This window comes from Coregonus clupeaformis, chromosome 12, assembly GCF_020615455.1.
Source record: "Coregonus clupeaformis isolate EN_2021a chromosome 12, ASM2061545v1, whole genome shotgun sequence".
Lineage (NCBI taxonomy): Eukaryota > Metazoa > Chordata > Actinopteri > Salmoniformes > Salmonidae > Coregonus > Coregonus clupeaformis.
In genome coordinates this window covers 29,135,485-29,148,616 of record NC_059203.1, presented here as the reverse complement: position 1 = coordinate 29,148,616, position 13,132 = coordinate 29,135,485, and the positions used below count along the sequence as shown (strand labels likewise).

At 43.0% G+C, this 13,132-nt stretch overlaps 1 protein-coding gene across 2 annotated transcripts in view; it reads right to left on the bottom strand.

The window, feature by feature from the left end:
- The window catches only part of LOC121578165 (SLIT-ROBO Rho GTPase-activating protein 3), a 92,929-nt gene extending 80,016 nt beyond the window's left edge, over positions 1-12,913 (bottom strand). For both annotated transcript variants that reach the window (XM_041892323.1, XM_041892325.1), the window contains exon 1: positions 12,460-12,913. In XM_041892323.1, the coding sequence (XP_041748257.1) occupies positions 12,460-12,526 (67 nt within the window). In that variant the 5' untranslated portion in view covers positions 12,527-12,913. The remainder of the gene's footprint in view (positions 1-12,459) is intronic.
- Between the last annotated feature and the right edge of the window lie 219 nt (positions 12,914-13,132).

Genomic DNA, 13,132 nt, shown 5'->3' with positions numbered 1-13,132 from the left:
TGCAACTCTGCCTAGAAGGTCAGCATCCCGGAGTCGCCTCTTCACTGTTGACGTTGAGACTGTCAATTTCTCGCATGGAATAGCCTTTTCTTTCGAAAACAAGGACATTTCTAAGTGACCCCAAACTTTTGAACGGTAGTGTATATGGAGGTATTTTCCCAAATAGAAGGTGATTTCTATCACCACGGCCATAACCAGTGTCTCTATGAATTGGTCTATCCATTACTGTAATAGCAGACACCTATCCAGTCAGTCCAGTGTTTAATTCCCCTCTGTTCCCCCCTCCCCCGACCAACTCATCATCATAAAGTTTTGTTTATTTTATTCAGATGTGTAGTGTTAGGGCAAAAAACAAAACGTGCACCCAAGACTGAGTTTGGGAAAACCTGCATTAGGGACTAGCAGATTTGTTTAGAGATACAGTAATACAGTAATGCACTTTTCTCCCTCCCACAATTACTGTAGTAGCTAGTCCTGTTCTGTCTGTCTGTGGCTCAGCTGTTGTGTTGCAACATCTTGACCTTTTTCTGGTCCCCAACCAACCCTGCTGCCTGTCCAGACTCCTATACAAACCTGAGGTCTGCTTATCGTGAAAATACCTTTGGCTAGCAATAACCATGCTGCAGAGAAATGTTCCTTCTAAACCCTCCAGGACTGCCACGCAGAAGAAATGCCATGCCGCACAGAGACACAAGAGATTGGCGCCAAAGTTCTGACACATTTGAACAGACCGAACACAGTGACGGGAAATGGCGGCGAGTAGTGCGGACGAAATAGAGGAAATGGAGAAAAAGCTGGTGAAGCAACAGCTGTGCTGGAATGCAAACAATATGGGTGTCAGTTCTGATGGTATGGAGTGGCAGGATGAGGGTCAAGGGTCTGAATGGTCTGTAGTGGAAAGACAATGGAAGAAGAGAGATCATGATTCAGAAAGTAGTGGAGCGTCTAGTAAAGAAAGCATAAAGAGGGCCAAGGTAGGAAGGAAGAGTAGTGATGTGTTTTAGTGGAAAGTGGTGATAGTGTTTGATGAGACCACAGGGCCTCACTTACACCATATCCGACTAACTAATGCCGTAGGGAAAGAGGTAGGTGAAGTGAAATTAGCTTGGTTCATTGGAAATGGTAGATTGTTAATATTGTGTGGTAACCAGGCTCAGCAAGAGAAGACTCTGAAAATGGAAAAGCTTAATGGGAAGGAGATTAAAAGCTATGTCCCTGGTGCTTATGCTAGATTGAGGGGAGTCATCACTTGGGTCCCAATATCTATGTCCACAGATGATATTAAAGACAATGTGAAGGGAGGCAGAGTGATTGAGGCCAAAAGGTTGATCAGTAGGAAAGAGGGTCAAAGAAGTAAAAGCTTATCAGTGATCCTGAGGTTTGAGAAAGTCTTGCCGGGAAAAGTACAGATAGGATTCCTTAGTTTCAATGTTAGAGAATTTGTCCCATATGCACTGTGGTGTTTTAAATGCCAAAGAATGGGACATGTAGCTGCTCAGTGTAAAGGACAGAAAATGTGTGCCAAGTGTGGAGGGGCACATTATTATGGTGAATGTGGAAGCAATGTGAAGGTTAAGTGCTGTAATTGTGGGGGAGAACACAGTGCAGCATTTGGTGGATGCCAGGTACAGAGAGAGGCTAGAGAGACTCAGAGATATAGGATCAGTCATGAGGTATCATATGCAGAGGCCGTAAAACAGATTGGTAGAACTACAGTGAGGACTGATGGAGCTTACATGGATGTACAGTACCAGTCAAAAGTTTGGACACACCTACTCATTCCAGGGTTTTTCTTAGTTTTAAATATGTTCTACATTGTAGAATAATAGTGAAGACATCAAAACTAACCAAAAAAGTGTTAAACAATTCAAAATATATTTTATATTTGAGATTCTTCAAATAGCCACCCATTGCTTTGCACACTCTTGGCATTCTCTCAACCAGCTTCATGAGGTAGTCACCTGGAATGCATTTCAATTAACAGGTTAATTTGTGTAATTCCTTCCCTTCTTAATGCGTTTGTGCCAATCAGTTGTGTTGTGACAAGGTAGGGGTGGTATACAGAAGATAGCCCTATTTGGTAAAAGACCAAGTCCATATTATGGCAAGAACAGCTCAAATAAGCAAAGAGAAACAACAGTCCATCATTACTTTAAGACATGAAGGTCAGTCAATACGGAAAATTTCAAGAACTTTGAAAGTTTCTTCAAGTGCAGTCACAAAAACCATCAAGCACTATGATGAAACTGGCTCTCATGAGGACCGCGACAGGAATGGCAGACGCAGAGTTAACTCTGTTGCAGAGGATAAGTTCATTAGAGTTACCAGCCTCAGAAATTGCAGCCTAAATAAATGTTTCACAGAGTTCAAGTAACAGACACATCTCATCATCAACTGTTCAGAGGGGACTGCGTGAATCAGGCCTTCATGGTCGAATTGCTGCAAAGAAACCACTACTAAAGGACACCAATAATAAGAAGAGACCTGCTTGGGCCAAGAAACACGAGCAATGGACATTAGACCGGTGGAAATCTGTCCTTTGGTCTAAATTGGAGATTTTTGGTTCCAACCGTCGTGTCTTTTTGAGATGCGGTGTGGGTGAACGGATGATCTCCGCATGTGTAGTTCCCACCGTAAAGTATGGAGGAGGAGGTGTTATGGTGTGGGGGTGCTTTGCTGGTGACACTGTCTGTGATTTATTTAGAATTCAAGGCACACTTAACCAGCATGGCTACCACAGCATTCTGCAGCGATACGCCATCCCATCTGGTTTGGGCTTAGTGGGACTATCATTTGTTTTTCAACAGAACAATGACCCAACACACCTCCAGGCTGTGTAAGGGCAATTTGACCAAGAAGTAGAGTGATGGAGTGCTGCATCAGATGACCTGGCCTCCACCCAATTGAGATGGTTTGGGATGAGTCGGACCGCAGAGTGAAGGAAAAGCAGCCAACAAGTGCTCAGCATATGTGGGAACTCCTTTAAGACTGTTGGAAAAGCATTCCAGGTGAAGCTGGTTGAGAGAATGCCAAGAGTGTACAAAGCTGTCATCAAGGCAAAGGGTGGCTACTTTGAAGATTCTCAAATATAAAATATTTTGATTTGTTTAACACTTTTTTTTTGTTTACTACATGATTCCATATGTGTTATTTCATAGTTTTGATGTCTTCACTTTTATTATACAATGTAAAAAATAGTAAAAAGACCCTTGAAGGAGTAGGCGTGTCCAAACTTTTGACTGGTAGTGTACCTGTAGTAAGCGGACCTACTGTCGGGGCTGGGGCTTCTGATTGTCCTGGCATGGTTTGGAGGCCTGTTCAGAAATATTGTGCTCATGAATGTGCGGTGTCAAAGGACACTTTGATAATGAATAAAGTTGACTTCATAGCTTTTATTGGTAAGGTTATCAATACGACTCAGGTTGTGGAAAGCAGAAATGCCATGTTGAAGGTTGTTGTGGAGACGGCAAAATAGTTATTGGGGGTAACAGATGTTACTGTTGAAATGGTTGTTGACATGCTGAACAATCCTAAGGGTGGAGTGTTTCAGCATGATATAGATAAAGTTTAATGGGTTGGGGAGGGGTTTTGGGGGGAGGGTGTGGTAGAAGTTAGAGATTTATTTGTTTTTGAAAAAAATAATTATGGTAGTACAGAATTGGACAGATCATGATCGATCGTACATTCCAGCACAGTAGGTGGCGGGATGCACTTAAACGATTGTTTGCGGACCGCCATGATATTATAGAAGAAGAAGAAGACACAAGAGATTGAACATCACTGAGTTTGCCCCATTAGTTTGCACTACATAGATCAACGTTTTTTCTGTGATCGAATCAACATTATATCAGCCCCTTTTCAATGCAACAAACCAAAACAAATCTAACTTTGCAAGATTGAGTCTGTGATTTTGTAGTAGGCAGAGCCAAAGCACAACAGAGTAGAATTCTATTGGCGGGGTAGCCCATGAGCGGTCTTTCAATCACCCGCGAGTGAATGCGCTTTTCAGATCAGAGCCGCGCGTATGCACATTTGTTGATATTCTTTGCTAGTTAGCGAGTCATTAGCCCAGTAATAGATAAGTATAGGTCAGCAATGGGGAGTTACTGCTTCCTACAAGTGCACAAAACATGTAGGCTACATTTCAAACTGTCTTTGAAAAGCCACTCAGGTAATTAAAGGGGCAGCGTTGTATTTTGAGACAGGCTTGAATATGCAAATAAGCAATAGGCAGAGGGGTAGCCTACATTGTCTAATTCTCTGTATGGTAATAATACTTAATTTTGTAAAGTGGTTTCTTGCATCATACAACACAATACAGTGCAATTTACAATCACCTATTTGGCCAATGGTGTTACAGACCACTGTAGGCTATATCATATAAATCAAAAAGCTATTTCATTTGAAAATGTTATGGGATTTGCTCCATTGGTTTTGTTGGTAGGCCTACATTATGCTCAAATAGCCACAATAGCCTATTGGCTAGTGTCTAAAACTGTAAGGGTACAGCCTCAGTGTTCACTGTAAATGCGTGCCGGAAGTTGCACAACATTCTCAGAATGTTCAAGTTTCCGCTCACAAGACCTAAAATGTGCTCAGTGCCCAAAAAATTAGAGGGAACATTGCTGCAGAGTGTAGTAGATCAGGTTCATGATGTCTGCCAGAGGACATGGTTCACCACAGCTTTGCAGTTTTGGTGGTTATACCCCCTGTCCCTGCATCACTGCAGAGTAGAGCAGAGTAAGGCCTACTACTCCGTGAACTGTCCCAGTGAGTAGTGTGGTAGCCTGAATGAGCCAGTTAGCTCAGTCTGAAGAGAGAGACTTGGCCAGCGGCACTCTCTCTGGGCTTCTCTCTCTCTTTCTGCTGTTAGCCAGTCAGTCTGAAGAGAGAGACTGGGCCAGCGGCACTCTCTCTGGGCTTCTCTCTCTCTCTCCACTGTTAGCCAGTCAGTCTGAAGAGATAGACTGGGCCAGTGGCACTCTCTCTGGACTTCTCTCTCTCTCTCCACTGTTAGCCAGTCAGTCTGAAGAGAGGGACAGGGCCAGTGCCACTCTCTCTGGGCTTGTCTCTCTCTCCGCTGTTATCCATGTGTAGCTGATCATATGACACCTAACACAGACTGACACTCCAACATAATTTGGCACAAAGCATGTCAGTGAGGCCATTTCCTGTGAATGCTTGTCTTGGGTGACCAGTAAATACTATATGTCTTTACACACTCTTTAGTTGAATTCACAAATTGAAATTCTTTGTGAGTCTGTGGGGAAATATGTATATTTAATGTGGTCATACATTTGGCAGAAGGTTAGGAAGTCTTTCTCTCTCTCTCGCTCTCTCTCTCTCTCTCTCTCTCTCTCTCTCTCTCTCTCTCTCTCTCTCTCTCTCTCTCTCTCTCTCTCTCTCTCTCTCTCTCTCTCTCTCTCACTCTCTCGGACATGGACACACAATTCCGCCTTTATCTGTTGCAGATTTTTGATTGTTGTTGTTACCATAGCAGCAGACATAAAACCAGAAGTGCAGAAGGAGAGGGCAGAAGAGAGAGGGACGAGGGTGAAAGCATAGCACACAGGGTGGGCGGCAGGCTGCAGTATAGGTGGGACATGGGGGGGTGTAGCATTATTGCTAGCCTGGCCCCAGATCTGTTTGTGCTGCCTTGCCAACTCCTATGGTAATTGTCACGCCAAACACCATAGGAGTTGGCAAGACAGTACAAACAGATAAAGGACCAGGCTACATTATTCCAATGAAACCATGATGTCTCATGACAGTGTAAGTCATAGCATGTTTTCATCATGAATAATACTGATGAGCAGAAGGGTGTCAACTGGCCCAGACAGTCATGGAATACATATGTATTATGGGGTGGAGACAGAAAGGAGGAACACAAGCGAGACACACACAAACACACCCTCCTCATTATTCTTCTCCTTCTACAATGATCAAAGGAAACACAACTGCAATAATGTCTTCCTATCTGAAAGATCTTTCAGTAGAAACAGATCTACAACACCAATGTTTCCTGAATTGCCATGATTTCTATGTGCTTATCTATCTATGAAATGTATGCATGCATCTAACTAGATCCAACCAAATGAAGCATTTAAGCGTAAGACCTAAATGGATTGACTCCAAATGAGTCTAATGACATTAGAGGGAGTGGTCTCTAGCCAAGGGAATGACCCATGATCCAGGTCAACCAACCCTCATTCAGTTGGGTTTTACTTTCCAGTTGAGTAGGAGTGGGGGGGGTTCTAGAAGATAGTGCTACTGAAGGTAGACGGCAGTGCCTTGCTGCATGCAGTACATCCAGAGGTTTGTTTAACGGCATGTGACTGTAGTCGAGCTGGTCGACTGAGATTCTTTGGAATGCATGCAAATATGTGTATGGAAGCAAACCAAGGTTAGCTAACAGACTGCAGCTGGGTTCCACTTCCAACACACCAGAAACTGTTTTCTCAAGTCTGGCTAGTATAGTGAGCTAGAGCTACAATAGGAGATGAATATGAAAGCAGGCTGAGTAATTCCATAAACATTAATGTACATTGTCAAAGAACATATACTGTACATACACTCATGCAAAGACATCAGTTGCTATGCACAGAACAAGGGACTGTGGTCTATTCCAGTCTGAACTCCTTACCTGCTGCATCATCACACTGTAATATACTATATATCCATCTGGAAATACAATTATTGCCAAAGCATTGAAAGCCATAATCGTCTTCATAATGGTCTCCCCTTCACACATTGCACCAATAATGGCGGTTGGTTTCGGTTCATTCTGACACATACCAGTTGACAGATAATTTATAGGAAGTGACTGGCTTGTTAATGAGTGGTTGGACCACATACCACACATGCATCCAGTGTCATGACAAGGTAATTAATGACGTCATCTGTCATGACCTGTCAACATAGCCAGGTAGTTATTGCAGGTTTAGCGCCATTGACTGTTTGTCATGGTAACGTTATGTTGGTTGGTCCTTCAACACTCTGTTGAAGTCAAATTCTCCCAAGAAAGTAGCCTGGTCCAAGATCTGTCTTTCCAACTCCTATGGTCAATGTTGGAGCCGTGACATTGACTGTAGGAGTTGGCAAGACAGCACAAACCGATCTGAGACCAGGCTACCAAGTAAGAACACATTGTCCAGACATCTGCTGCAGGTCCAAAAATAGAGGGCTGACAGCTGACTGCACAACAATAAATGCTGTTTAGTCAGCTACCTACCCAGCACTATTTAACCCAGATGCCAGAGCATAGCCCTTATAGCCCTTCTTACACCCAACTGAACTGATCCCAGACAGCCTTGCAAATGAGCTGTCAACTTAAAAGCTTTTCCTGAAACTGAGATGTCCTCTCACAGCCGCACGCACACACATGTATTAACGCAGGCATACGCACACACATGTATTAACGCAGGTATACGCACACACATGTATTAACGCAGGTATACGCACACACATGTATTAACGCAGGTATACGCACACACATGTATTAACGCAGGCATATGCACACACATGTATTAACGCAGGCATACGCACACACATGTATTAACGCAGGCATACGCACACACGTATTAACACAGGCATACGCACACACATGTATTAACGCAGGCATACGCACACACATGTATTAATGCAGGCATACGCACACACATGTATTAACGCAGGCATACGCACACACATGTATTAACGCAGGCATACGCACACACATGTATTAACGCAGGCATACGCACACACGTATTAACACAGGCATACGCACACACATGTATTAACGCAGGCATACGCACACACATGTATTAATGCAGGCATACGCACACACATGTATTAATGCAGGCATACACACACACATGTATTAACGCAGGCATATGCACACACATGTATTAATGCAGGCACACGCACAAACATGTATTAACGCAGGCATACACACACACGTATTAACGCAGGCATACGCACACACATGTATTAACGCAGGCATACACACACACATGTATTAACGCAGGCATATGCACACACATGTATTAACACAGGCACACGCACACACATGTATTAACGCAGGCATACACACACATGTATTAATGCAGGCATACGCACACACATGTATTAACGCAGGCATACACACACACGTATTAACGCAGGCATACGCACACACATGTATTAATGCCGGCATACGCACACACATGTATTAACGCAGGCACACACACACATGTATTAACGCAGGCATACGCACACACATGTATTAACGCAGGCATACACACACACATGTATTAACGCAGGCACACGCACAAACATGTATTAACTCAGGCATACGCACACACATGTATTCACGCAGGCATACGCACACACATGTATTAACGCAGGCATACGCACACACATGTATTAACACAGGCACACGCACACACATGTATCAACGCAGGCATACACACACATGTATTAACGCAGGCACACGGACACACATGTATTAACGCAGGCACACGCACACACATGTATTAACGCTGGTGCACACACACACATGTATTAACGCAGGCATAAGCACACACATGTATTAACACAGGCATACGCACACATATGTATTAACGCAGGCATACGCACACACATGTATTAACGCAGGCATACACACACACATGTATTAACGCAGGCATACTCACACACATGTATTAACGCAGGCATACGCACACAAATGTATTAACGCAGGCATACGCACACACATGTATTAACGCAGGCATACGCACACACACACTCAAGGAGTCAACCAAGACTTCAGCACACTACAGCAACATGCTGCAAAGTGTACCACCATGTCTCATTAAAAAGCAGTGAGAGCAGCTCAGATTGTCCATGATGCACTACGGTCATACCCTGCTCCACACAAGGGGTGATAAGAGGGTTTCAGTATTTGCTGCAAGTACAGTCTAAAATTAGTAACAATATTTCAATCCAAGTGTGATAATACCGTACACGTGTCTGGTATCTGCTTAACACAGCATCTCACACTTTTGTGGAGAGAAAAGATCACTATATCTCTTAATTCAGTACAAGGTATATTGACAGAGAAAAAGTGTGTATGTTGTTGTTGGTTAGAAACATGTCTAACAGAGGGTCTTTCCATTGTGTCATCTATCAAACTATGTCGTTGTGGAATTCATCAGACTATTATTGTCTTGAGGGCTATATTGTCTGCTCTGCTGTTCTTCGACAAGCTTCTTCAATTAACATGTTGGAGGGTAGAGGATTCTATATGTGCTCCTGTGTGGCTCAGTTGGTAAGAGCACGGCTATAGCAATGACAAGGTTGATTGTAGGTTCAATTATTGCAGGGATCACATACACTTACTAAAAATGCATGCACTCACTGTACTATAAGTGGCTTTTTAAGTGAATAAGAGGGTGTACTGAACCTTCATCCTCTTAATGTGTCAACTTGGAGCAGCCATCAGGTTTAGAGGAGTGCAGTAGAGATATCAAATCAAATGTTATTTGCCACATGCGCCGAATATAACAGGTGTAGACCTTACAGTGAAATGCTTACTTACAAGTCCTTAACCAACAATGTAGTTTTAAGAAAAATAAGTGTTAAGTAAAAAATAGATAAGTAAAAAATAAAAGCTAGCTACACTATATTAAACTCTGCTGGGTTGACTTTAGATAGATAAAGGATGATGGGTGTGTGAGGGCGGGCGATTCAGTCAGTCAGACTGTTGGATATATAACACCGCAGGAAATAGAGTCTAAAAGTAGGCACCTGAACCTCGCAGTCAGTCTGTCAGTTCTGATACAGCTACTGTACTGTTCTCTCTCTCTCCTCTATGAGTTGTGGTGGTGTTGTGGTGGTTCTATCTTCTACAGTCACAGGCTGTGTCCCAAATGGCACCCTAAAGTAGCGCATTATGTAGGGATATAGAGTGGCATTTGAGACACACTCACATATTTAGCAGCAGCAGACAGACAATAAAACCCTTTCATGGTTCCATAATTTATGCTGACAACATATATTATTTATGGTGTTTCTGAACTATTTGCTGGTAGAGAGATTCCCCAGCCAGACCCTCTATAATTCCAGCACTAACACATTTCCTATTCGTGAGTGTAAAAAAAAAAGAAGAAGAAGAAAATGATGTTACATTAACTTACTCTGGGGCCTAACATGGTATAATGTTACTGATTAACAAGGCCATCCCTGGTCACTGTCATCCCAAGACATCTCTTCAAAAGATCTCTTCTCATCCCATCTCTTTCTTTGAATAGATGGACATTATTATATGAGTTCTACTGAAATGACCCTGAAGTGAAAAGATGGTGGCTGAATCCCAAATTACCCGCTTCCCCTCGGCCCTCCATTTGTGCGTTCACACTCGCCTATGCAATATGCGCAAGTCTCCCAAAGCTGAGGGAGTGAAAATTATCGAGGGTGTATTGGCTAATTAGACACTCCGATAGCCACTTCAACCGAGCCAGCATGGATGCAGGTTCCAGAGCGAAGTGCTATCCCATTTTAGTCATTTAGCAGACGCTCTTATCCAGAGCGACTTACAGTTAGAGAGTGCATACATTATTACATTTTTCATACTGGCCCCCCGTGGGAATTGAACCCACAACCCTGGCGTTGCAAACGCCATGCTCTACCAACTGAGCTACATCCCTGCCAGCCATTCCCTCCCCTACCCTGGACGACGCAGGGCCAATTATGCGCCACCCCATGGGTCTCCCGGTCGCGGCCGGCTACGACAGAGCCTGGATTCGAACCAGGATCTCTAGTGGCACAGCTAGCACTGCGATGCAGTGCCTTAGACCACTGCGCCACTCGGGAGGCCTTAGACCACTGCACCACCGCAATATGTTTGGAGTTTGCGCAATTTCATACAAAATAATTGAGAGGTGGGCCAAATTATATTACATGTGCTATATTACATGTGCAATTTTCTTAATTTTTGACCACTTTTTTCTCTGGCCTTTGATTTAGTCACACTAATTTTGGCCATCCTACAAGGGTAAAACATCCTACAAGGATAATTGAACGGATTGTGATAGAGACATGAGGTTTGGACCACTGGTTTTCTTAGAAGATTATCTACACAATTAGCATATTATTTTACCCATTGGTCAAAATATGCGTTTTTGATTGGACACCCTACAGGTGTGTTTGTTTGTGCCTGATTTTGAGACTTGACACATAAAACAAATGAAATACCTCCCAAATTAAATGTTTAATTGTTACTGAGGTTTACTTCTTGTAAAATGACAGGGGTAATTTGTTAATTCGAATTTCATTATTATTTAAATGTGGAACATAAATTGCATCATTCAAGTCACAAGTGTGTCCCGAAGTTGACGGGTTTATTAATAGGCCACTCTATTGATAGCCTCATAGAACCACCCTGATCTCGCGAGCTTACATTCTGTTATCTGTGTAGCAAACGGAATGTAAGCTTGGGAGATCAGGATGGTTCATACGAGGTTGCTCTATTTAAATCACCCCTAGGAGTTTCGTCACCAACACGTGCAATGGAGGGCCTTCAGAACGAGTTTGTAGGTGGAGGGACTATTTGGGGATTCACCAGGTCATGCATTAAGATGATGATCCACTGTATTGGTCAGAGCAGGCTGTGATCATGTCAGAGGTCATGACCTTTAGTCTCTGAGACACTAGGCTACTACGACAGACCAGCTGGTGTAATGATGACCTTGGCTCTGAGAGTAATTTATTACATTCTATAAATGGAGAAAAATGGGTCACACAAACACACTTTCTCTCTTCCTTGTTAACCCTCCCGTTGTCCTAGGGTCAAAATGACCCGCCACTGTGTTGAACCAACTTTATTTAATTTTTATATTTTTGGGATCATTTGTGAGAAGGAGGCAGAGACTTTAAAGAAAGTATCACTGCCTCCTTATCACAAATGATCCAAAAAATATAAAAATTAAATAAAGTTGGTTCAACACAGTGGCGGGTCATTTTGATCCTAGGACAACGGGAGGATTAAGGATAAATGAACGATAACGTACCCCACATATTGTGTAATATGTTAATGCTGCATAACGTGGTGTTATGCATTTTCACTATTCTGTGGGAAGGTGTCCATGCACTAGACCTACTCACCTAGCAAATATGTAAGGTGCATTGTGCAGAGCTTTTACTGAAATTATGTTGAATAAGAGTTATTATCTGTTGAAAATCGATGTTTATCTGGCTTCAGGGACCTCTTGACCATGGGAATTCATACCAAAAAAACAGCCCAGTGAGCATAAGAAAGGCTTCTATTCATGGTAAAGTAAAAACAACATGTTGTTGATGCCATCAATTTCGTTCAGTCCCGAATTGCAAGTTATGCAAGTCTACTCTTGGCTACTGCTGCTCCCTCCACCTGAATTTAGGCTAATAGTCTAACATGACCGTCAAAAGACAAGCAAATACACACCCATAGAAACTAGTCATTTAATAGGATCTCTATGTACCAACCTTTCACTTGAGTCTCGTAATCCCCAATAATCTCCTTGTCCTTCTTGACTCTCGTATGAGATGACATGATTCTTTAGGAATTAATGATGGAAGCTTATAGACCTCGCCTTGCGACGACACAAAGTAGCCTACAAATCTCTTCGGCAGATAAACAGTCAAATGCGTAAAGCAGGGTGGGCTTCATGCGTTTCAGAGAACTTTAGGGTCCCAAATTGCGTTTGAGGTTGCAAGGCGATCAATGCGATTTTGAACTGATTAAAAGTGCAAAACAAATCAGGATAACACCCCTCGTCAACATAACATTTGAGAATGTCTGTAAAAATACAAAATACAAAATAATCTGCATTTACTGCATGTTCGGTAAATTATATGTTTCAATATAACCACTGCCTTGCAGCAAGGGTTGCATCGTGCGATTTTCCATGCGCCTTTCCAGCCACCCTTTTCCCTTCGAGTTCTCGGTCTGCTGCAGCAAGGCAGAAAGAGTTGGATGCGAGTCATCTCAGACTCCTCCCACACATGCCTCCCCTCACACACACGCACACACACACACACACACGCACACACACTATCTCTCTCTCTCTCTCTCTCTCTCTCTCTCTCTCTCTCTCTCTCTCTCTCTCTCTCTCTCTCTCTCTCTCTCTCTCTCTCTCTCTCTCTCTCTCTCACACAC